A 26,148-nucleotide genomic window follows, 5' to 3' on the forward strand; every position below is an offset into this window, starting at 1 on the left:
GGGAACCCGCAAGCTGGGGAAACTCTCGCGAGACGGTCAGGTTGGGCATCGATCTCTAGTTAAGGTGAGACATTGATATAGAATAGTTAAGGTTAGACATTGATATAGAATAGTTAAGGTTAGACATTGATATAGAATAGTTAAGGTGAGACATTGATATAGAATAGTTAAGGTTAGACATTGATATAGAATAGTTAAGGTGAGACATTGATATAGAATAGTTAAGGTTAGACATGGATATAGAATAGTTAAGGTTAGACATTGATATAGAATAGTTAAGGTTAGACATTGATATAGAATAGTTAAGGTTAGACATGGATATAGAATAGTTAAGGTTAGACATTGATATAGAATAGTTAAGGTTAGACATTGATATAGAATAGTTAAGGTTAGACATTGATATAGAATAGTTAAGGTTAGACATGGATATAGAATAGTTAAGGTTAGACATTGATATAGAATAGTTAAGGTTAGACATTGATATAGAATAGTTAAGGTTAGACATTGATATAGAATAGTTAAGGTTAGACATGGATATAGAATAGTTAAGGTTAGACATTGATATAGAATAGTTAAGGTTAGACATTGATATAGAATAGTTAAGGTGAGACATTGATATAGAATAGTTAAGGTTAGACATTGATATAGAATAGTTAAGGTGAGACATTGATATAGAATAGTTAAGGTTAGACATGGATATAGAATAGTTAAGGTTAGACATTGATATAGAATAGTTAAGGTTAGACATTGATATAGAATAGTTAAGGTTAGACATGGATATAGAATAGTTAAGGTTAGACATTGATATAGAATAGTTAAGGTTAGACATTGATATAGAATAGTTAAGGTTAGACATTGATATAGAATAGTTAAGGTTAGACATGGATATAGAATAGTTAAGGTTAGACATGGATATAGAATAGTTAAGGTTAGACATTGATATAGAATAGTTAAGGTTAGACATGGATATAGAATAGTTAAGGTTAGACATTGATATAGAATAGTTAAGGTTAGACATGGATATAGAATAGTTAAGGTTAGACATGGATATAGAATAGTTAAGGTTAGACATGGATATAGAATAGTTAAGGTTAGACATTGATATAGAATAGTTAAGGTTAGACATTGATATAGAATAGTTAAGGTTAGACATTGATATAGAATAGTTAAGGTTAGACATGGATATAGAATAGTTAAGGTTAGACATTGATATAGAATAGTTAAGGTTAGACATGGATATAGAATAGTTAAGGTTAGACATTGATATAGAATAGTTAAGGTTAGACATTGATATCGAATAGTTAAGGTTAGACATTGATATCGAATAGTTAAGGTTAGACATTGATATAGAATAGTTAAGGTTAGACATGGATATAGAATAGTTAAGGTTAGACATGGATATAGAATAGTTAAGGTTAGACATTGATATAGAATAGTTAAGGTGAGACATTGATATAGAATAGTTAAGGTGAGACATTGATATAGAATAGTTAAGGTTAGACATGGATATCGAATCAGAAATGCTTGTTAACAGCGACACCTGTGGCCGTTAAGTCAACGAAAGTCAGCGTCGGGCTCGTGCTTGCTCGCTCTAAATAGACATCTAGACGTGAACGCGCGCTCACTACACACTGCAGAAGAGTTAGTTTAGCTCTGAGAATATCTAGTGAATGTACAGGGGACGTTTGTGCAGAAATAAATGCTGCAGCTCCTCCAGACCAACAGAGGTTTTCCGTGTCTTGTGAAGTGACAGAGCTCTACAGAGATTTAGTTGTCTTCTCGTTACCGACCGGGTGCCGGTGTCTCCTCTGCTCTCTCCGGCTGCGGGGGGAGAGAGCAGGGAGACATGCTGCAGAGCCCCGCTGCCTCAGCCTGCACTTGGGCAGGAAAAGCCAACACTAGGATCAGATCTAAATCCTGTTCATGGAGAGACCTTCGTCTGGTCAGCTAACATTACTGCCAAGCAGCTGAAATATAGAGTGATATTGTGGTTTTAGCTGATGTGTGTCGCCTCACTGTTTTGAGCGATGCTCGTTCAGGTATATTGAGAGCGAGCAAGCGCGAGCCCGACGCTGACTTTCGTTGATTTCACGGCCACAGGTGTCGCTGTTAAGAAGCATTTCTGAAAGTTACAAATAGTCCCTTTAAAGGAATATCTTATCTTATCTCATCTTATCTTATTAATAATAATAATAATAATAATAATAATAATAATAATAATAATAATTTCAGTTAGTTCTTATTTTTTTTTTTTTTTTTTTCCTGCCAATCTACTTCTCCACACCCCAGTCCAGTAGGTGGCGGTACTGCACCTTTAAGCTGGTTTGCCAACTGCCATTAAACACCAAAGAAGAAGAAGAAGAAGAACAGTGGAGGATCAGTTCCAGTAGGGGGCAGTGATGCGACGTAAAGGACGCCAACTGCCGGAAAACCCTAAAGAAGAAGAAGAAGAAGAAGAAGAAGAAGAAGTGGTGGTAGAGCGCAACTCTTTAGCTTCAATCTGCTGCTCTCTCAGGATCACAGGATCACAGGATGATGTCTGCAGAGCAACATCACAGCGGCTAACACCTCAACATGCCGGTAGGTGAGCAGCACCGCTGCAGGCCTCGGTAGAGCAGCTGTAGTCTGAGTCAGTGGGATGTTTACTTTACTGATTCTCTCTTTGCTTACAATGGTAGCTGCGGCTATGCTAACTAGTAAGCTAGCTTTGACAAAGACCAGGTTGAACTTTACAGCATGATACCGTTGAGCCGGTGTGACAGGTGTAGAGGAGGAGTAACGAGGCTCCTTCAGCTCTAATGTGACTCCTCGTGTTGTGAGGAAACGTTTAACGGCTGTCTGGTTGTAACCAGGTGTGCTGTCGTTAGTCAGTTAGCTAACTAACAAACAAACAGGAGTGATGCTGTTTGTTTTGCTGCTCAAAGCTTCCCAGCGGAGGTGACATGAGTTTACTACACACCTTGTTATTAGTGAGTTGTTTTCCTGTTAGATCTCTACACACATTAGTCTTGAAAAGTAACTTGACTGACGAGGCACTAAACTTCCACTAAGTAGCCAGATAGTTGCTGCTCTTGTGTGTACTAAAACTCTGGGTAACATGTGGACGCCTGGTAACGTTAAAGGCATTTAGTTTCAGCCCTGATACTGCCTCTTCAAGTCCTGCTTTGATTTGTATGAGGACATTAAAAAGAAATAAAATAAAATGTCATCAGTAAGATAAGCTACTCAGATATCCTAACATAAACGGTTGCACAAGAAATCTGCCTAAATATAAAGTAAATGGTGTCAGGTGACTGATGTTGCTAGACTAATGATAGAGACTGCCAAATTGTCATGCAGTTGATGACACACCTGCCCAGGCAGCTGACTGTGATCAGAAACCTGGATCATGTCATTATAATCATATTAAAGGGAGATGAATAACCAGGAAGACCCTATATATATTGCATGAACATCCCATCCTGAATACCTTCACAGACAGAAGAAGCAGCTTTGAAACCCCGGATACTAGTATGCATGTAAACTACTCTCTGTGTGCTACTCATTTGTCTTAAATGTGTCCTTGTTTCCTTCACTTGCATCTTTTCCTCACGTCTTATTCCCCTCCAACTTAAAGATATGACCTAGGAAAAGATAGAGGAATTGAGAAAAACACGTTTTTAAGTGAAACGATACATCCTTTCCTGTCAGGTGTCATCGCAAGCGACGTCAGTTTCTGATGGCAATTATTATATTCCTCATAGTACATACATGACATTTGACCTCTGCATTTAACCCATCCTAAGTATCTTAGGAGCAGTGGGCTGCTGTAAAGCGCCCAGGGAGCAACTTGGGGGTTATAGTGTCTCACTCAAGGACACTTCGACATGCAGACTGTAGGAGCCGGGGATCGAACCAATTAAAGGATGACCCGCTCTACCCACTGAGCTACAGCCGCCTCAAAAATGTGGAAACGCTTCACAGATATGCGTGTCATCCTTTCGCGGGGGCCATGCTAATCTCTCTGATTCCAATCTGTCATACAGTATGTGCTGCCTGAGCAAGCACTCAGCCACCTTACCAGTTCCCACCTTAACTGACCTGTATGACAAGTATCCTCACATGCTGACCAGTCAAACCAGTTTGTTAATGTATTTCACTGCTCAGACATAGAGTGACAACCCACAAGACATTCCTACTGTCAAGGAGGTTTTTTAAAGGATCAGTGTGTAACATTTAGGGAGATCTATTGGCAGAAATGGAGTATAATATTAACTAGAATGGCACTCGAAGAGCGCAGACCTCCCCCAAGGCGCCTGACTTTAAAAACAGATCACAGCTCAAAGCTGGCGGTACCGTGAGGTGGTCGGCTTGTTATTAACACGGTGTGTTTCCGTGTAACGTATCGGCGGATGCCTCTCTCATTCAGCAGCCTTGTTATGTCTGTATGACGTTACACTACGTTGTCTCTCATCCCGTCATCTACCGCTTTTTCCTTTCTCACCGCGGACGGACCGTGTATGTATAAAGAGAACGGGACGGCCAGCAGCTTCCGCACCTCGATGTCTCGCCGCACATCCCCACACGTATCTCTCTGCTCTCAGAAGGAGAAAGGAGGCGTGGTCATGCGTAATCAACGCGTCATGAGTTACACTGCGCATGTGTTATACCCTGTGGTCTTAATGCTCAGGCTGATCGGAATCCTTTAAAAATGTCCTGAATCCGTATCATGATCTGGATTGCCACTAAAATCGAATGGATTGTTCATTGTGCTACACCCCACCTCTCCAAAATATTCAAATTCAAATCCGTCGCGAACTTTTGGAGTAATCCTGCTAACAGACGGGCAGACAGACAAACCAACACCAGCTACCAATAAAGGGGTGTGTCGGTCTGATGAAAGGTTTCCGTAAAGGATGGTCGCGTTTATCCATGCTCATCATGCCGCATCATGGCAGAAATAAGGATCATCTTTCATGATGGCAGACCTGATCAATTTCCAGTCACCCAAGGAGTGATGTGACATGAAATAAGGCAAATGAGAAGCATTCCCCTGTCTCTGTATCCTCTTCCCTCACTCCCTCTAACTTGTCTTCTACTGTGATGTTGTGTCCAGAACTAAGGTTCATGCTCGGGAAATAGAGCCTCCTGCAGGAGGGAGGAAGTGTGTGCGTGTATAAGCCTGGGCAGTGACGCACAAGTGATGGGTCCGAGGAGGAAGGCCTCTAAACTCCAGCCTATAGTGGGCAGCGCTGGAGGGGAACTGGTCCTGAGACCTAGTGAGCCCAAAGACTACATCAATGAGCTGTCCCATGAAGTCCTCTGTCACATATTCAGGTACACTGCCCTCCATCTACATGTTGTACTTGACAATATATTCTACAGCTGGGTGGGGTTCTTACAATATGTATGTATTTTTACTGTCATGTATCTTGCATGGCCGTTACCATGAGTCAGCAATATGGGTGAGACTATGTACAAGTAAGGATATAGGTGATATCACTGTTGTAATTTTCGTTTTATTTAAATATAATCTGATAAACCGGAAAAATCAAGTCCCATTGATATAAAAATCCAATACTGCCTTAAAGCAGTCCTGCTCACTGATTTGCAACATGTCCACAGTGGTCTAATACACCTAGAGACATTACAGGGACAGCTACTGAAGCATAAACAGTATTATAGAATCTCTGACAGTTGACAAATGTGTATCATCTCGTGGTTTATATGTTTCGTCATATGATCCAACCTCTGCCGTAGTTGACTTTACTGGAATAAGAGTTACACCTTGACTGAGGTGCAAAAGGTACTGAGAGTTTGAACATTGTCTTGTTTTGTAGGTACCTTCCCATGAAGGACATCATGTGTATGGAGTGTCTGTCCAGAAAGCTTCGGGAAGCTGTAACGCTGTACCTGCGAGTGGTCAAGGTAGTGGATCTGTGTGCTGGTCGCTGGTGGGAGTACATGCCTTCAGGTAAGAGCTCACAGCACAACCACCGCATCCATAACAAGTTCAGTTCGACCCTTTTCAATTTTAGTTGGTGCTTTTATGAACCTTTATGAACCTTCTTCTGCGCCCTCGGATGTTTGTTTCTTCCGGTCTTTGCGCCAGTCACATGAAAGAAACGTCATCAACACGCCCACTCGCTCGCTGTGAATTCTCTCTGTTCACACATGGGCTCAATCTAGGGTTTGACGATATTGAAATGACCCTACTGACGAAATAACTTTAAGATACAAAAATATACAACATTATCGTCCAAAAACAAAGCCGAAGAGAGCGACGTACAAAGATATAAATATAGGAAGCCCTGACGATTGAGGGTTGATTGCTCACATTGGTATACAATAATGAGCCTTAAGCTGGTTCCGCAGTTGATGATGCTGTTTTGACACATATTGGGAAAAGCGTCTGATCGAGGTTATCGTGTTTTTCTGGTTTAGGCTTTACAGACAGCAGCTTTCTACTCCTTTTGAAGAAGATGCCAGATCTGGAGCAGCTGTACGGCCTCCACCCTCGATACCTGGAGAGGAGACGAGTCCGAGGCTACGAGGCTTTCAGTATACCCGGAGTCTTGGAGGCACTACAAGCCTGCCCCAATCTGCTGGTCAGTATGTCGTGTGAAAATTATGTGTTTCTGTATTTTAATGCCAGTTTAGTCCTATATTTGAATGCACAATGAAGAGAGAGCGTATGCGGCCGCCTACAGAAAGTGCTGCACCCAGCGTCCGTGTGCGCTCCGACTTTTCTGCGAGCGCTTCTACTTGAAAATGAACTAACGAACACTACAGCTGAGCACATCTACTCAGGAAAACTGCAAGATAGGGTTGAATGAAAGACGCTAGTATGTGGACCTTGACTTGTGATTATTTAATTTTTTTTGGTCAAATAACCTTATTTGACTTAATTTCAGGGTGTGGAGACGTCCCACCTGGAGCTGGTGGAAGCCATATGGAACTACATGCCCCAGGTTCATATACTGGGAAAGTTCCGCAACCGTAACGGGGCTTTTCCCATTCCTGCTGAGAACAAACTGACCATCCCCATAACTGCAAAGATCCAGACCCTACATCTAGTGGGTGAGTAGGATCACAACAAACTGACAGTCCTTACTACTACCTCCACATTACAGCGGAAATACAACAGAGTGGTCATGGCCATACTGTACACCATCGACGTACTTCACATAGCGTTTGTTTGTTGCAGGCGTGAACGTCCCAGAGATCCCCTGTGTGTCCATGCTGCGCCACCTTTACCTGAAGTGGGTCCGTCTCACCAAACCACAGCCGTTCAAGGACTTCCTGTGTGTGAGCCTGAGAACTTTCGTCATGAGGAACTGTGCGGGGCCGACCAACTCCCTCAAATACGTTCCCCTGGTTACTGGTTTGGCATCGGCCCGCAACCTGGAGCAGCTGGAGTTGGTGAGGGTTCCCTTCCTGGGAGGGCTGATTCAACACGTGGTGGAGGACAGCTGGAGGTCAGGTGAGGAGAGCACATGTTTATAAACAGCGATAAGTGTTGTAATGTGTATTTTATAGCAAAGTTCCATTAGTTTCATCTTTACCAGTTACGTGTCCTGTTTCCATGGAAGTGTAATCAGATTACTGCTGAAAGTGGGTGTGTATATTAAAACACTGCATGTCATCTTTTACATTGCTTTCATCTTTTCTATCTTTGTGGCACAGTATTAAAATAGTTCAGGTCCTACTTAAGTAATCGTGACTGATTTATGTGGGTTAGGATTTTTATACCCCCGGGACAAAGTAGTCGAGGGTGTACAGTATAGCGTTGCGCGTGACCATCCGTCCGTCCCTCCGTTCGCATGTCACACTTTAGATCCGGAGAACTCTAAAACTATTTAACCTAGAAACTTCACGTTTGGTTTGATGGTTGACAGTGTGGTCTAGTTGTGCCTTTTGGGGGTTAGAAGTCCAGGGTGCCCATCAGTTAAAGGCAGGGTTGACGATGTTCTCCAGTATTCACTATTTGTTATATTGGTTGAAATGGTCTTCACACCCCGACAGCGATCCATTACTGATGAGCTCTGAAAAAGGACCGCAAAAGAGCCGTCATCTGTAGCTGCTGTAATCCTGTAAAACGTCTACCAATCACTGCTTCGTGGTCCGCTTGGAAAGAACCAATCAGATGCCTCCCTGCCTCCCTGCTCGTACTCTACCCTTGGCGTGCACCAGCCTGAAATCAGAGCGCCTCGTCGCCGCACGTTTACTGGAGAATGGAAGAAAAAAGTCAGCCCTGCAGTAGCACTGCCGAGGTTACTTGTCATGAGGTAGCGTTGTTGAGTTGAGGCCCTCTCTCCGCTCTGTGTCTGTGAAGTAGTTACGATGCGGCGGTGCTCGTGCATGTGTGTGTGTGCGGGGCGTTGCCTTGGAAGGAGCCCCGAGGGGAGGAAGGGAGGGGGTTTAGACGGAGCTCCTGAGGCGATGCTACTTTCAAATGATGCTAGCTAATTACCCTATCTTTAATTCCATTAGTTCCTGTAGGGCAAACCCTTTGGTCAAGCAGTGAGCGGGGATGTGTGAGCCATGCTCACTTCTGCCTTGATGACCCTAGGACTGTGTAGAATGTATATGGCATATTGTATGCCCCATTTCTAGCCTCACCATGCTTTCGTTTTGCTCGCTCATTCATTTGTATTTGGTCGTGACCGATATGACAGAATCTTCTAAGGCTGTGATTACACTCGTCTTTTCAATGCGACTTTTGTGATCAGAATGCGCCAGATCAGAACTCAGCCGTGTCCGCGTATGTTTGTTGACACACTCGACGTGACCTGCCTGATTGGATAGCGATCGTCTACGTTCCTACATTATATGCTGTCCACACCTCACTGAGATCCAAACTCAATGCGCAACCAGGCCACCTTGGCATGTGGTCTGGCTGATTGGATCCCAGTGCGAGGAAGATCCGGTCTCGGAGCGTACAGACTTGGCCATCAATGTGTCCTGGGGCGTGATCGGATTGAAACAACAAGCCACGGCGCTAGAGATGCACCAATTGCATTTTCAGCGGATTTCCACCTGCGGAAATATACGTTTGACCAATGAAATCCTTTGATGGCCGTCATTCTGCATAATAATTAGCCATGTGCTTCTGTTTATCACGCTGAGATTGTGTATTTTCGGGGCCTTGGAACAATGGCTGTCGGACAAATGGGCTTTTTTTCTGTCCTACGGGACATTTTTCGGACTATTGGTGTTTCGGAATTATGGGCCGTCCCCTTCTCAACACTGAATAATGTAATGTAATAACTGAAAAGACCACATCTTTGATTAAGTGTTAATACTTTGTGTCTGTTCTCTGTGATACGTGCATCTCCAGGAGGATTTCGGAACCTCCACACCATTGTGTTTGGAGCCTGCAAGAACGCTCTGGAAGTGGACCTGGGCTACCTCATCATCACCGCTGCTCGCAGGTGCTCAGCCATCAATCCCTTAATCTGACTGAGAACAACATGTAGCCGTGTTTTAAGCAAAATGCAAAAGGGTTTCATCTTGTAGTCAAATGTTGGAGACACTGTTCAGTCACAGAGTCAGAATAATTATCACAGCATTATCTTCTTGCTATCCATATAGTATAACATTTACTTAAAGGTACATTCTGAAGTTTTCTTGTAAACGAACAACATTCAAGTGATAGAAAACTCCACATCCACCCAGGTGTTGTTAAATTCATTTAACTGCAGAAGAGGTTGTCAGTTGCAGAATGTTGTTTTAATGGCTTAATAGGGACCAACATAAATACTTAACATGATGTCTGTGTGTTTTTAACAGGCTCCACGAGCTGCGTATCCAGCCCTCGCTGACTAAAGACGGAGTCTTCTCAGCTCTCAAAATGGCCGAACTAGAGTTTCCTCAGTTTGAGACGCTTCATCTGGGATACGTGGACGAGTTCCTGCTGCAATGTTAGTTCCTTCTCCTTCTCTCAAACATCACCACCGGGCTCAGAGAATCGGCACAAGGACAACACGCACATTGAGCTTTCACTTCGCGCACGAGCAGATCTGTTTCGTCAGCAGAAAACCGCTCGCTTCTCCGATACGCTAAATCCCCCGTTTAAATAGCAACGTGCCGATGTGCAGGCGCACCTGGCTTTTAACAGGAATGGGAGACGACAATGATTGGTTTCATTCACGTTACGCCCAAAACACACCTATGATTAATTAAGAGACTAAATACAATTTTGCAATTTGCGCCCAGATTATGTGGTGTGTAACTAGCAGAAGTTGGAGTTGGACACGCCCTAAATGCACTTGTGCCATTCACTTTAGATCGTTTAAATAGGGCCCTGTGTGTGAGTCATCATGGCAAAATGTGGTACTGGATAAGGATGCGGCAATCCGATACCGGCCAAAATGACTGGATCGGATATCGGAGGAAAAAAATGATATAACGTTAACGATTTTAACGTTTATAAAAAAAGAAAAATTGCAACTTTTCTGAAACTTGAGTCCAATTTGTGGTAACTTGAATTTAATAAGTTGAGTTGAATTAGGTTTAGTTTACGGGTGTTCAAAAAAAAAATGCAACATCTTGTGTGTGTGTGTGAATACAGGTAAGATGAGTCATTCGGAGCTGGTGAAGTACGGTCTCGCTGATGTCATCGAGAACCCGGGCATCATCACCGATATCGGCATAAAGGTAGTGAACGAGGTGTTCACTAATATTAAATACCTGCTCATCTACAACTGTCCTCACCTGCATAACCCTCACCACTGGATCACAGGTAAGACACACTCACCACTACTTGCCTACCTTATGTCACACATGGCCTGAATATTAATTCATATTGATATGTCAGTTCCTCTATAAAATAAAGAAAGGTTACTGGATACCAAGTAGAACCTTCATTTTGCTGCTGTGTTGTCATCTCAAGTGCTGTAGTGCTCTGTGTTGTTGTAATGTTCTCCCTGTTTCTGTCCTCAGATCAGTCCAGGTGGAGTCGTCTTGTCGATCTCACTCTGGTTCGGTGTCACGCTATCAAACTGGAATCCTTCTCCCAGTTCATAGAGTTACTGCCCAGTCTGGAGTTTATCTGTCTGGACCAGATGTTTAGAGAACCACCCAAGGTATACAGACACTCACAACCATATGCACCTTTAACATTTATTAACGTTTATCTCTTTACAGCATTTTCTGGAATATATATCTGTCTCAAACATCCACTCAAAATCCCATCTCTGCCCTCCACCCCTTAACTATATATGATTACTGTACTCAAGCATTGTTGATAATATCCATTGAACTTTTAAAATGCCATAGTGTCCTGGCTCTGCCAGCTGCTGATTTTAGCTACATTTCAATTATCTGGGCCCTTCTTAGGGGACAATGACAGGAAACAAATTGGAAAAGCCTTGGGAAGGCCAAATCGGTAGTGTCAAAAGTCAACCTCAACCTTAAACCTGCAGCAGGCAGAATATTTTTGGCATCATTGGGCAAACAACCTTTCACCATATTGTAATTCAATTGTTCTGAGAGAAAACTAGACTTCTGCACCTCCTCATGGCTCTGTTTTCAGGCTTTAGAAAATCTAGCCCGTGACGGGAGACTTTGACCAATCACAGGTCATTTCAGAGAGATAGAGCATTCCTATTAGCTGTGCTCCAGTCATGTGACCGGTACTGGGCGTTCCTTCAAGAGACTTCATAATGGCTGCCGCGTCATAAACGTTCTCATTTCACAGCTAAACAGTACACTACAAGATGATTCTGAGAATATTTGAGAAGAGAAATAGGCATTAATGTAACAGAATATTGATTCATATTTGATCAGAGCTGCCTAGTTTGAGCGTTTGGTCGGAGTTTGCGTGTGATTGACAGCTGCTCAGAGACGGCAGCTGGATGGCAGAATCCAGATCAGCTCTGATTGGTTGTTTTCCCCCGGTCTGTGAATTCTTGCAGATGCCGTTAGGAGCACCGGAGGACACAGAGGCACATGATTTTTTTTTCAGATTATCTTTCTCATGCACTACTGTGCTACTAGTACTCCACTAGGATATAGTTTTATAAAAATAATGTTTTTAATCATATTTGCTCCTTTTCTACCCACTGGAGCTTTAAGTACAGGGTATCATTACATCATCTGTGGTGCTATTTACATAATTATCTATACATCGGCTTTGTTGAAGGGAAATGTTTCAAATCTTTTTTTAGTAAGACGCTAAAAAGTTTTAATGTCACATTTTTTTAAAGATCCCCTCCAGATACTCTGCTTTGAATAAAAAGAAATGGTTGACATGTTTTTCCCCAAAAACATGTTCAGTAAAATACTAAAAAAATGCTTAAAAGCACAACTACTTTCATTAAAAATGTCCAGAATCGTATGAATAAGCAAATATTTTTTACTTTCAAAAGTTATTAACCGCTAGACTCAAGATGTCCTTACTTCACTGGAAAGTTTCACACTTCCAAACCACACGTCTAAGTTTCATATTGGACCACGATTGGCATTTAAATACTGCACATACCTCATTCTACACGGGGAAGCTCAAATGAACATCAGGCCTTTTAGGGTTGTGACATTTTACCTCATTACAATGTTTTTCCATATGCTGACCTGAGTGTAGACATTATGTTCATTCTGTCCAAACACACACACACACACAGAGAGCACGGGCCTGGCGCCGCGGAGCCCCATGGCTGGCTCGCCATCTGCAGAGGTAGTTTCGCCGTCTGATCTATTTTTTTCCGTGAGACGCGAGCCAGTCTGGCAAGAAAACACACTGATAATCTATAAAAAAACAATATAGGCCTAAAGGATATATTACATATGAAATAAATTAAATCCGACGACGATAAATGATAGAATAGTACGTATCCCATCTTTACCAACTCTTTTTGATTTTCCTGACCCGAGAAAAAAGAGAGTAGACACACACACACTGGTCATAATGTTAGGTGAAAATTATTCTTTCTAAGCACAATTTGAATTGTTTTAAAATAGGTTAATATTTAATTTCCACATATCCTTCTATTAATGAATCTTTTCCTTTTTAATGAATGTGTAGGCCTACGTAGCTGATCTATAACTCGTCAGTGCATGTCTCCTTTGTGTGCGCAGCCAAGCTGGAGAGCAAACAGGTTTTTGACCACAGTGAAAATGTTGTTTTTGAAAGGCTAAATGCCAACAAATAGGGATTGAAGCAGAATATTTCATTAGATAAAAACATGTTGTGAAATTTGGAAATCAATACATCAATTTTGACTTTTGGATGTTACAACGCCTTGGAGTTATTTGGAAATGTTTGGATCACACAAGTTGGAAATAGACTTACATTAGGAAAGAGACGTGGATAATTTTCAAAATTGTTAAAGACTGAAAACAGAGCCACAGAGCCCCCAAACACCCTGACTGGAGCACCCTTACTCTTTAGGTCTGTACTCGTTTTCCGAGCCATTCCCCTGCAGTGAGGTCTGTTAAACATGTAGTCAAAACTATTTGGTCCTTTGGCAATGTTTTGAAACAACTGTCAGACTTGTCAAGTCTTGTTCCAGTCCATTTCATTGTCAACACTTTGGGTTTCACTGCAGGCTTACCACCGCCTTTACAAAAAAAAAAGCATTCTTTGTGACTCATTGATGATTTGTTATCAGCAGTTGTAGTGCCCACCTAGTATCCACAGTACTACTGCACGAGTACTACAATACTACTTCACTGAGTCACCAGCCCACCGTGACTGAGTGAATGTAATTAATAGCAGAAACACTGAATTTTATACACAACAGCAATAGAGGAAGAAATCCTGTTTTAATGTGAATCTTTGATGTGTGATGTGCTGATACCTGATCTGCTTCATAAAGTTAGTATATATCTGCCTATGCATATTTTTCATTATGTGTGACAGGGCTGTGCCAGGGTGGGCCTGAGTGCAGGAACTGGTATCGGCGTGTCCTCGGCGCTGGTCAGCAACCAGAACTCCAACAATGACAATGACAACAACAACAACCACCACCACCACAACAACAATGAGGCCAACCTGCCTCCTGCTCCTCCACCTGTCAACAACAACAACATCAACAACAACAACCAAAGACGGCAGCAGCAGCAGCAGCAGCACAACAATGGCAAGTCCCACCTGTATTCTTAGTTCCACGCCAAATCAGGCGTTGTGGTGATTAGCACGGGGTTATGCGACGGTGTGGGAGTGTTACTCGATGCTCCGTTAACACCATGTGACTGCACGATGATTAACGTCTTGCGTTTCTCCAAAAGTTGATTATGTTTTAACTTTTTGCCGCAGGCCACTGCGTTTTTTTTTATCGGCATCCCCTGCTGTCCCCATCGCCACAGGTTCAACGCACTCGCATTCAAATGAATGGGAGGACTGCCGCGCGGTTCACAGCAGCAACAACAGACAGTGAAAGTGATCTATTGACTGTATATTGACATCATATCAGCAACTTTACTACAGTTTCAATGTCTCTATCTGTAAAAAAATGTTACGGAGATGAAAAAAAGTAAAGATTTAATTTTAAATCAACAATTCCTCCTCTCATTTCAAAATGAAATCCCTCCAGCGTTTATTTTGTGGACAGAATTCCTCAACACCAGGCTTTTATTCTGAAATATGCGCCAGAATATGCAGTGACTTGGAGAGCTCCATGAATGAATAAAGTACGGGGTTTTAATTGTGGATTATTACTATTATTTACAAATTACCACACGTTTCTTAACCTTTCTCTGTTTAAAATAAATACAAATCACATTTATAATGAAATGAAAAGGCCATTATGAAAGGTAAACTCTATGTAGAAAGAAAGGGCTGACAGCAGCAGCTGAAACGCAGCTGAAATGCAGCTGGTGTGAACACCCGACATCAGGCAGCAGCCACGCGACGCAGCCGCTCTGTGTGGAGTTTGCATGTTCTCCCCGTGTTAGTGTGGGTTTTCTCCGGGTTCTCCGGCTCCCTCCCACAGTCCAAAGACATGCAGGTTAGGTTCATTGTTGTCTCTAAATTACCCGTAGGTGTGAATGTGAGCGTGAGTGGTTGTCTGTCTCTATGTGTCAGCCCTGTTATAGTCTGGCGACCTGTTCAGGGTGAACCCCGCCTTCACCCAATAGATCACTGTCAGATCTGTCAACAGTTTTTGAGACATCCTGTTAACAGTCAAATAAAGAAGTGGGACCAGAAACACAAACTCCTCGGTGAAGGTTAGTAAGGAGTTTAGTTTTGTTTTCACAGCACCAGTGGAGGTAAATGGGATGGAGGACGAAGAGGAAGAGGAGGAGGAGGAGGTGTTGTTGGAGGAGGAGAACATGGAGGCTGAGCCTCGAATAGAGCTGAAAGGAGCAGAAGGGGCGGTGAGAGTTGAAGAGGGTGACGTCGCTCCGGGGCCCAGTCGTCCAGCTGGAGCACCGCAACCCCCCGATGAAGAGCAAGCAGGTTTGGAGCTGCCCTTTTTTTGATAATTAGCAGGTTAAGGTTAAGACAACGGTGTTCTTGTGCTCCTACACTCTTACTCCCCATTTCATAAATTAGAAAGCTTTTCTCTTTCATTTTTTAATATCTACTGATATGTCCTTCCCTTCTTCCAGGTCCCAGTGGTTTAGTCCAGCAGTGCAGACCAGCCGGCGCTACTGTTCCGAAGCCCCCGCTGGTCATCTCAGACTCTGACAGTGAGGAAGAGGAAGGCCTTGTTTCAAGGCTAATGCCAGCTTCCTGTTTGCAGCAGCAAGCTTCCTGTACAGAAGGTGTCAGCACAACGCAGAATAACACCTAGAAGTCACTCACAACAGTGTGTTTGCTGAGCTTACCATAACATGTTACATTGGGTTATGGGTGTAGACCGGGGTCAGTAACACAACAGCTACAGTAAGAGGCATGGGCGCCGGAAGTAGACAGGCCAAGGGGACACTGGCCACCTTACTTTAAGGCCCTGTCCCACTTTCTTTTTATGGTTGTGAATCGCTGTATTGCTGCAAATAACCGCAACCTGAACTGAAGCCTTTATTTACCCTTCAATTTGATTTTTTTCGGCAATACTCATGTAACCGCGAGGTTGATGGCCAATAAAAAATAACTGAATAATATATTGATCCTTATTTTGCAACCGGCGGAGCAGAGTGTGTTGTGGATCTTTATCCAGTCATAATCAACCACTGTGTAGCCTAATTCAAATGAAATCAAAGTGACATCCGGCCCGCTGCAGTTTCATAATGAACCGAAAATATTTTCACACCTCTCAACTGGTGGGCTGGCCGTCGCCGGGTGCATCCTTCAGTGTGCCGCGACCGAGGTCTGCTTGGAAAGGCCCGATCGTGACTTTTAGAGCACCCCTCGCCCGGACCTCGCCGCTGCTCGGGGCCGTTGCGTTCTCGCTGTGTAGTGCGCCCTCTCTCTCTCTCTCTCTCTGTGGGGAGGGACGGAATACCCGGGACGACCGTTAAACGGGGCGGACTGTCCTCAGTGCGAGGGGTCTGCGGCGATGTCGGCACCCCGTCTCGTTTACCATGCTTATGCTGTGTGACGTTTTGCCATCATAACCATACAACCTTTATGATTAAATTGTTTACCAGAGAACCAAGTTCTTCATAGATCTAGCCTCGTAATTCTGCTCTCAAAGTGCTCCAGATTGATGCATTTAACTTTAAAATGTTCCAAATTTTCTTTATTACATCATCAAAAGCTGGCCCCCCCCACTTCAAAACTCATTCCGGCACCGCTGGTATGAGGGCGAATATGTGAGAGTAAAAAGTCCGACCTTTTATTGGTGTCAAACGGTGTATTCCGGTATGTGAGCACACACACATCTGCTGCTGAAAACAGAAGAAAATGGTCAAAAACACACCTACATGTAAAGACTTTGAAATGCAAATGAGCTTGGTTTACCCCACCAGTGTAACATAAATATGTGTGTGTGTGTGTTTCCAGGTAAAGGAAAGACTCCTCTGAGGCGGAGTAACAACGTGGCTGTATCGGTGGCGGTCTCGGTAGATCAAACCAAAGCTCAGGTGTCGGAGAGCAGCTGTGAGAAGAGCTGTCAGGTGACCAGCGAACAGATCAAGGCAGACATGAAAGCTGCTGCTGAGAACAACAGGAGGACTAGCGCTAAAGGAATCCCCACTGAGGCTGTGGAGACTACAGCGAGACCTGGGGCCGACGGCGGGACAATACGGGGTACCGCGAGTGCCGGGGCAACAGCAAGGACTGGAGTGAGACCGTTGGCTGGGTCTGTGGGCAGGGTTGGACCTGGAGCGGCCCCATCCAGGCAGGTGGGTGGATGTGGGAGGGTGGTGGTGGGGACAGCCCACAGAGCAACAACAACCACTGACAGAGCAACAGGGACCGGCAGGACTAATGACAGCACAGAGGGCCCCCCTGGAGCACAGACCGGGGACGGTTGCGCAAGGGAGACCGGAGTGAGGCAGAGTTCCGGTCCTGTCTGTGTGGACAGCTTGGAGCCCAGAGGTGCTGCTGTAAACCATGCTTCCAGGAGACCAACACTGCTAACCGGACAGGGAGAGAGACAACCTACCCCTGCTGGATCTGCCTCTGTTACCGGTTCAGGTTCTCAGCAGGGTCAGGCCGGAGACGAGGACTTTGTTCCCAGACGACCTTTGACCCGATCTTGCACTCGTACGTCCTCTGTATCCCTGATATCTGAGACAGGTAAGACGGAGCACAGAACACATTTACTGTGTCCCCACTAACCACTTGTATTTTTGTTTATGCCTAGTTCACGCTGCACCACTTTATCCCTGATTTTTCCACTCGCTGACAGTTTTTTGGGAGCTCCCTGACAAAAGCCCCAGATTAGTGGCAAATTGGGTGTTGGCCCTGCGCTCGAGGCTTTGTGTGAACTGTACAAAGATGTGAGCCGAGAGGCAGGTTTTGACAAAGAAGTAGTACGCTATTAACTTTGTTAAAAAATTGTTGGCAGTTAAATACGTAAGGGGATTCTTTCACAACAACGACCCGCTAGCTGTACATTATCCCGCTTATTACACGGCTACTTAACAGAGAAATCAATATTTTGACACAAAAACGGTCTGCTATACATAGCAACGGTCTGCTATAGATAGTAACGGTCTGCTATACATAGCAACGGTCTGCTATAGATAGTAACGGTCTGCTATACATAGCAACGGTCTGCTATAGATAGCAACGGTCTGCTATACATAGCAACGGTCTGCTATACATAGCAACGGTCTGCTATACATAGCAACGGTCTGCTATACATAGCAACGGTCTGCTATACATAGCAACGGTCTGCTATAGATAGCAACGGTCTGCTATACATAGTAACGGTCTGCTATACATAGCAACGGTCTGCTATACATAGCAACGGTCTGCTATACATAGCAACGGTCTGCTATACATAGCAACGGAAATTACAGACCGCAGAACGCTGTGATTGACCAATCAGAATTGAGTATTGAACACAGCCGTGTAATACCGTGAATATGAACACCGTGTTGCTTCCTTTTGTGTTGTATAAGGTGATATTTTTTTGGGTTTATGTTAAGATCTTTCTAGAGCCAGGCCTCGTGTAGCAGTGAGGAGGAAACGAATGGCTGACAAATCAACCAGCACCTCAGACCCGGTCACTGAGGACGACCACGTACAGGTACACACACACACCGACACACACACTGTACATAGTATATAATAAAATTCCCAGAGTAAACTTGTTCCAAGTGATTTTCACAGTAATATCTTCTTGAGGTTTTCCTCCCCTGGGGGGAGCCAGAGTGTTACAGGGAGGGCTCAGAGGGAGAGACTTGAGGTCAGGTCTTATGTTCAAAATGCTTTTAGTGGACAAAAGCAACATGATGTGAGCTCCACTGAGCCAGGAGGATGCACATGTCAGAGGAAGTTAATGGCTGTATATACTGTGTGTCCTTTTGTTAGTATAATTGACCCACTGAGATGCTTTTGCTGGTGCAGATTTTGTCTCTGAAGAGTAAGAACCTGGTGGGCATCACTCTGACCAACTGTGGAATCACTGACCTGGTCCTCAAAGACTGCCCCAAGATGATGTTCATTCACGGTAACACACATTTTTTTGTTTTTGCATTACTTTGACTAAAGATGTACTAATAATCTTCAACTAAAACCTCTTGGAGGAAATGGAGTGATGGTACTATTTTTACTTGATTATTATTTTTGTCCACAAATTTTAAAGGGACTGTTTGTAACTTTTTAAGCGTATTAATGTACCGGGTCGGGACACATGCGCGCTTGCGTGTGTCCGCTGTCTCTGCTCCTCTGCCTGCTCGCCTTCACTCAGACACACAGCGCGCCTTTCTCGTGTACTCGCATACTCTCTCCACCTCTAGACGTGAACGTGCGTTCACTCCACACTGCAGAAGAGTTAGTTTAGCTCTGAGAATATCTAGTGAATATCTAGTGAAGTGGACGTTTGTGCAGAAATAAATCCTCGCTGTTTTGCCGCTGTTAACAAGCAATTCTGAAAGTTACAAATAGTCCCTTTAAATTTCTTTAAAAGGGTCAAAACATTTCTTTGGAATCTTATTTTCAAAAATCTGTGACAGATTTTCTGTTTGCTAGCTGCTCCATCTTTGATTGTACGGTGTCATTTTTGGGAAAACCCTATTAGAATCTCCAAATATCACCACAGTAAAAGAGTATGTACAGTATGTCCATGATATTGGTCTGATGAATCGTCAGGGGGGTTACCAAAAACATTCATATGGGGACCAACAATTTGAATGTAATGGAAACACTGACTGAGTGTAAATGTCATTTTAATGCAACTTCTTTGTTAGAGGGTGTTGTACAGTACAAGTTATTGAATTAACCTTTCATAAGGAGACATAATGAAGTTGCAAATTTGGCTACAATTACACAATAGAAATGATACCACATCCCCCACATCATCTGCAGTGTAGAATATCAGGTATAAACCTGTTTTAATAGTCAGTATTGACAGTTCAGCTTAGCAGACAGATTTATAGTACAGTAACCTGTGTTGATGTAAATGAGTCAAATGTACATGTTCATTACTCTCCTTCAATACAGGGTTTTGTGTGAAAGCGGTATAATCCTCTAAATAAATCCAGTTTATACAACTTTATGTTGAGTTTTTTAAAAAACAAGCTCCCAGCAGTTACGCCGAGTCAGAGAGCGTTCAGTCACAAAGTGCTTGTCTCTCTTTTTTTGTCCTCCCTATCTTCACAGCCACCAGATGTCGAGTGTTGAAGCAGCTGCGAGTAGAAAGCGCGCCCATAGTGAACAGGTTCGATTACGCTCAGTGTAAGAAGCTGGACATGGAGCAGGTCCTGGATCAGATACTGAGGATGCCTCCTGAAAGGAACCGCATCATATACATGCGCCCTATGCACCAGGTTGGTAATCTGTGATGTCATCTTTTGTTTCCTTGGAAACGGAATCCTAACCGTGGATGTATTAAGAGAACTGGATAAACCACTCACATATCACACTGTGAAATCAGCTTGCTGACAGTTTGTCTCAGCGGCCACTCGAGAAATCCCTCGCAGCCCAAAAAGCATTTCCCCCCAGAGACCTCCGTAATAAATGAGACGTCTGTAAAACTGTTGACGGGACACCTCAAACTACAAACAAGCTCTGTTATTACTCTTTCTATTATGAATTTGTAAACCATGACGGTTCTATATTAGTAAAGTCATTTTAAAATGTGTGACGTCCTCCCAATGTAAAGTCTATGAGCAGAGCAGGAACAGGCGGAGCCAGCGAGGGGAAACTGTAATGAGCGGAAGCAAACCTGGAAGCTATGGCTTATGCGCTGGGTGAGCAATTCTCATTCAAGTGATTGGGTGAGTTATGACCAAAAGAACTAGATCGCGGGTACAAGCAGCCGAAATGGGTTTCCTCAGGAGGGTGGCTGGCGTCTCCCTTAGAGATAGGGTGAGAAGCTCAGTCATCCGTGAGGGACTCGGAGTAGAGCCGCTACTCCTTTGCGTTTAAAGGAGCCAGCTGAGATGGTTCGGGCATCTAGTAAGGATGCCCCCCCCCCCCCCCTGGGCGTCTCCCTTGGGAGGTGTTCCAGGCACAACCAGCTGGGAAGAGGACACGGGGAAGACCCAAGACTAGGTGGAGAGATTATATATCCACACTGGCCTGGGAACGCCTCAAGATCCCCCAGTCAGAGCTGGTTAATGTGGCCCTGGAAAGAGAAGTTTGGGGTCCCCTGCTGGAGCTGTTGCCCCCACGACCCGACCACAGATAAGCGGTTGAAGAATAGATGAGATGATTGGGTGCCATCCAGTTCCTATAATACATCTATGATACTAATCTACATCGTACTACAGACATGTCAGTATCTACTGTTTAGGAAATACCGGTGAACCGGCGACAGGGTCAGACCCGAGGCTCATTGATGCACGTGGGGAGTGAAGGCTGGCCCGTGTTGTCCGATCCAATAGTAGAGCTACTAGAGCTCATACTGCTGAAAAAGTTAATGCTGAACACACAGTGCATCGCAGTTTGTTGCGTATGGGACTGCGTAGCCGCAGACCGGTCAGGGTGGCCATGCTAACATAATGTTATGGCTGATCAATGTATGTACCCCAATATAGGCTTCACATTGTAATATTCACATTCAATTTGAAAAGTCTTCGAGCAAAGATAATTTAATAAGGCTTTTATTTTGAATTAATTATTAATATATTATTACTTTTTTCAACCAGTTAAGACAGTTTTAGCTTCTTTTAGTTAGTCTATCAGTTTTATGCAGCAAATTAAGATAACACCTCCTACATACAGAGCAAAGGGAGGCAAACACTTCCCATAATGTTGAAATTGTTCTCTTTTCTCCCCTTGTTCTCTTTGGAACACTCTCTTCTACGATCTCTTCACTCCTCTCTCTCTCTCCTCTCTTCAGATCGACTCCGTAGCGTTGGAGCGTCAGCTCTTCCAGGGACCCTATCCCTATCACATCGCTATAGTGCACGAGTTCAGCAACCCTCCAAATATACGCAACAAGGTTCGCATTCGCAGCTGGATGGACACCATAGCCAACATCAGCCAGTGAGTAATATCTCTGATATAACAATCGATCACTTTCTGACCTCACCCCCGTTCCATTTGAACACATTTTTCCCGGCATTTTAACCTCTATGAGAAACTGTTAGAACACGGTTTGATGAACTAGAATGACCAACCATTCAGGAGACACGGGCCCTCGAAGTTGACCCATGTTTGAGGACCACCCCTCCTAAAGACTCCGATATCTTCTTCAAAACTAAGCATAACAGTATGTTCTCTGATTATCGAAAAGCTAACAAACAAGGTTATGTAATACTTTTGGTCCAAAATAAATGAATAGGCAAATTAGGTGATGTTTTGTCCTTAAACCTTAATTTGCCCAAAAAGTGAGAATTTTTTTAATGAAACTTAAATTTTGAAATGTGTGCAAATTAGCACATATTTGACAGGATAATGCCTCATTTGCATATTTAAACATTTTAAGAAAACTTGTATTACCGAAAATAATTGTCTTAATGTAAGTAAACAAATGGGGACGTTTCATGGCTATATCTAGTAGTGAATTTATTTTACCCTTTTCACCTGGGGTGTCTCCCCTTAAAATATGACTATAGAGCGGTGCAGGGATGACGTATTTTTGTAGACCAACCCGGAAGTTGGTTCCCTGGTTCAAGAAAAAGCCAATGGGAATCTTCCATTGGGTTTTGGATTATTGCGGAAAATAAGCTCTGTGGCAAACACACGTTTATGATGCTTACACGTTTTGTTCAACAAGATAATCTTCACAAATGAACACCACTTTTATGAATTTTGAAGTGTGAATGCAATCACCAGAAGTAAAAATCTACCACTTGACTGCCTTTTTAAGACACCTAAAGGCCTCAAAATTCACGAGTGAGATATTTTCTGACGTATTTTAAGTCGTAGAATAAAACGTTAAAATCTCTTAATCTGGTATTAACCACTGACCTTGTTTCAGGCATCTAACTAAAAATCCATTAAAAAAAAAACATTGACTTCTAGGCAAGGGAACCGGAAGGGCTAAAACGCTAACTCATATACTTATTTAAGTTTTAGGACTCATTCCTGCAGCACTCTATTAAAAACTACTGAACTGGGCGGCTGGTTAGCTCAGTCGGTAGAGCGAGCGCCCATGTATCGCCAAGGCTCAGACCTAGCAGCGGTGGACACTGGTTCGAATCCGGCCTGTGGTCCTTTCCGCATGTCATTTCTCTCTCTCCCCCTTTCCAACACTCTATCCACTGTCCTATCAATAAAATACTTAAAAATCACCCCAAAAAATAACTTTAAAAAAAAAAAAAACTACTGAACTAGACGGGCGGTAAACAATATTGAAGTTCTAGCAACTAGTGTAAGTCTGGGAAACATACTGTACAAACCATGGTCTCAATAAAGAAACATGACTTTGCAGTGTACTCTGGGCATGAAAGAAGCGCCATCTCATGGCGAATGAATGGCACTTGAATGGGCGTGTTTACTGTGGAATGTAGATGCGCCTTTTCAGGCAACAGGAGATAATTGAATGTAATGATGTGTTTTAGCGTTGAGGTCGTAGTCAGTGATGGTGTTGTTGAATTACTGACTGTGTTATGTGGAGACATGAGATGTTGGATGTTTGATCAGTACATTATTAATGACAGTGGTGGCAAAAATGTGTTGTACTGATTTGAGTCCACAAATTGACCCAGTCCAATCTGAAATCTATAACTACCAATGCAAAGTTAAACGTTTCACATTGTCAATGAGCAGGTATGAGGCCAAGTCTTAGTTTGAACATGATCACCTGTCTGTATGTTTTTGTCTCTCAGAGAGTTGATCAAGTACGAGTTCTTCCCAGAGGCCACCAGGACAGAAGAGGATGTGAAGATGTATCCCAAGTACCCATGGGGCCGGGACATTTATACACTGGAGGGTAATAGTCACAACTACACTAACAGATTTCAGAGTTTACCACTGAAGGTAGACATGCACATACACATCGAGCAAACATTGTTCTGCTTTGTAGCCAGTAACGCAAACATTTAGATCGTGTACGGTCAGGGTCTGAAATTAGCACCCAACACAAATTGTTGGTAGTGGCGGTTAAAATCGTCAGGCTATCCGCCACTTTGGCAGGCAGGGAAAACACTAGAGATGGGAATAGAGAACCGGTTCTCGTTGGTTCCTAGTTGTCCGCTTTCTTGGCATCTCATGCCTCCGTGGCTATCGATTCTTCTTATTGATGCTTTCCGACAGTTACGCATGCATAATGACGCATACGCACGCTGTATCATATTTCAGTTTGTTTGGGACCGGAGCCACGGCGGAGAGAGAAAAAGTCCTCAAAAGCATGGCACTCCTAAACCTGAGGGGCTGCACCCTATTTTTCCCTGATAATGCTTCACTGTGAACAACAAATCTGTGTTGAATTCGTCAGGAGGAGTTTTAGTAACGTTACCTGTTAGAAGCCAGCGGGCAGCACAGTCCTGATTGGATAAATAACGCAGCTGCTAACGTTAACGGAGGTGCCATCGAGTTACAATTATGAGGCGTTCAAGCTCTGCTCAGTAAAAATTACTATTGGGAGATGGTAAATTACAACGTTATCATGATGCGTTCAATCTCGTAAAATTCAGTTTTTGGCGAGAAACTTGAATAAATCCAGTCGTTTGACGGGGATGTTTTCACAGCAATATAAAATAGATATAAGAGAGAGAATTATGACCTGTTTAACGTCCTAATTCTATTCAATTTAATTCAATTTATTTTTATATAATGTCAAATCATAACAGGGGTTATCTCCAGAGGATTTTTATATATGGCAGGTCTAGACCGTACTCTATAGTTTAGAGACCCAACAAGAGATCCCCCATGAGCATTGCATTGTTATGCGCTGTGGCCAGGAAAAACTCCCCGTTCAGCGGGTAGAAACCTCGAGCAGAACCGGGCTCTGGGTGGGCGGCCATCTGCCTCGACCACTTGGGTTTGTTGCATTAATCGATGATGTAGAGAAACGGTGTGTGCACCTAAAAATCGTCTAGATGCATCACATGAAAGAAAATGAGGATGAGGTCAAATTCATGGTTTCAGTCAAAACAAAACAAGTTGAATGGGATGACTAAACTGACAGTTTGGAGACACATGTCATCAAACCTTTTAAGGTCCTTTAAATCCTTTTAAAGTTAACCGTCTTCTATGATGTCATTGTTCAGGAGTGGTGGATGGCGCTCCCTACAGCATGATAACAGACTTCCCCTGGCTGAGGACTCTGAGAGCAGCTGATCCCAACAGCTACGCCCGCTACGACTTTGAGGACGATGAAAGCAGTGAGTGCAGTCAATACATCCACCTGTCCTATCGGTACACACTCCCTAAATGTACAAAAAGTCTTGGTGTTTACCAGTCATTACAGTTGTCCCTGTTACAGACAAAAGACAGAACCTGATCATACAAGCTCTTGAAATGTTGTCCTCTTCTGTTGTGTCGTGTGTTAAGCCACCATCTACGCGCCCAGGCGTAAAGGCCAGCTGTCAGCCGACATCTGTATGGAGACCATCGGGGAGGAGATCTCGGAGCGCCGACAGAGCAAAAGAGGAGTGTTTCAGAGAGTGGTGGTCCTTTTCCTCCATCACTGTGATACACCGGGAGAACCTGTGGACGATGACTACATCTAGACACCAACAAAGACCATCACATCGAGAGGGATCGCAGTGGACGACAGGCCCGCGGCACCGCCTGAGCTTTTATTTGAAAAAAGAGACGGGGAGAAGCATAAGTCTGTTTGGATGAGGTTCACTACAAATATCTGACACTGATTTGCTTATTAATTGAGCAAAGTCTTGTATGAGTGCCCTGGAACCGTAAATTCTCAAATAAAAGCAAAGTAAAAGATCATTGAGATGGTGGAAAATTACAGATCAAGTGGGTAATTCAGCAAAAGTGCATTTTCATTTAGTGAATGAAAACATTTTGCTTTCAATATGAGGTAGTTAGGAATAAAGAGCCGTCTCTAATCTAGTCAAATAAAGGCCGTCGTCAGCATAACCCGGTTGTCTGCACAGCTGCTCGTCTCGTCTATATGCAGAGAAGGGTTATGCTGTCGGTCCTACCTTTCACCCGTCCACTGCCACAGTCTGCCTACCTCTGTACCACACATAACCAATCACAGACAGAAATGGCCTTAGACAGAAATGTCAAAGAAAATATGCTTTTTTTTAATTCAG

General features: G+C 43.5%; 1 protein-coding gene and 1 non-coding gene across 4 annotated transcripts; one reads left to right on the forward strand and one right to left on the reverse strand.

Moving 5' to 3' along the window:
• Nucleotides 1–45: 45 nt before the first annotated feature.
• On the forward strand, nt 46–25,819 carry fbxo38 (F-box protein 38). 3 transcript variants are annotated; one of them, XM_074647762.1, is made up of 22 exons: nt 46–64; nt 2,290–2,580; nt 5,096–5,316; nt 5,820–5,953; nt 6,424–6,587; nt 6,894–7,059; nt 7,187–7,462; nt 9,320–9,413; nt 9,772–9,902; nt 10,553–10,723; nt 10,924–11,066; nt 13,841–14,060; nt 15,179–15,379; nt 15,532–15,612; nt 16,868–17,605; nt 18,463–18,563; nt 18,884–18,986; nt 20,138–20,304; nt 21,822–21,967; nt 23,755–23,858; nt 25,138–25,251; nt 25,421–25,819. In XM_074647762.1, the coding sequence occupies exons 3-22, from the start codon at nt 5,183–5,185 to the stop codon at nt 25,597–25,599; spliced, it is 3,567 nt and encodes a 1,188-aa protein (XP_074503863.1). In that variant the 5' UTR covers nt 46–64; nt 2,290–2,580; nt 5,096–5,182; the 3' UTR covers nt 25,600–25,819. The 3 variants fall into 3 exon arrangements, with proteins under 3 accessions (XP_074503863.1, XP_074503861.1, XP_074503860.1); XM_074647760.1 differs by lacking the exon at nt 46–64 and having other exon boundaries at nt 2,290–2,584; nt 15,532–15,687; XM_074647759.1 differs by lacking the exon at nt 46–64 and having other exon boundaries at nt 15,532–15,687.
• LOC141775956 (U6 spliceosomal RNA) lies at nt 3,941–4,047 on the reverse strand. Its single transcript, XR_012595704.1, has one exon. It is a non-coding gene; the product is annotated as a U6 spliceosomal RNA (small nuclear RNA).
• Nucleotides 25,820–26,148: the final 329 nt, after the last annotated feature.

This window comes from Sebastes fasciatus, chromosome 10, assembly GCF_043250625.1.
Source record: "Sebastes fasciatus isolate fSebFas1 chromosome 10, fSebFas1.pri, whole genome shotgun sequence".
Lineage (NCBI taxonomy): Eukaryota > Metazoa > Chordata > Actinopteri > Perciformes > Sebastidae > Sebastes > Sebastes fasciatus.

What these genes read in the sequence shown, in the direction of transcription:
- fbxo38 (XM_074647760.1), top strand. Translation starts at nt 5,183, where the DNA reads ATGGGTCCGAGGAGGAAGGCCTCTAAACTCCAGCCTATAGTGGGCAGC. An exon ending in GGAGGACAGCTGGAGGTCAG is followed by an intron (nt 7,463 to 9,319) that starts GTGAGGAGAGCA and finishes GTGCATCTCCAG; the next exon opens with GAGGATTTCGGAACCTCCAC. An exon ending in GGACATTTATACACTGGAGG is followed by an intron (nt 23,859 to 25,137) that starts GTAATAGTCACA and finishes GTCATTGTTCAG; the next exon opens with GAGTGGTGGATGGCGCTCCC.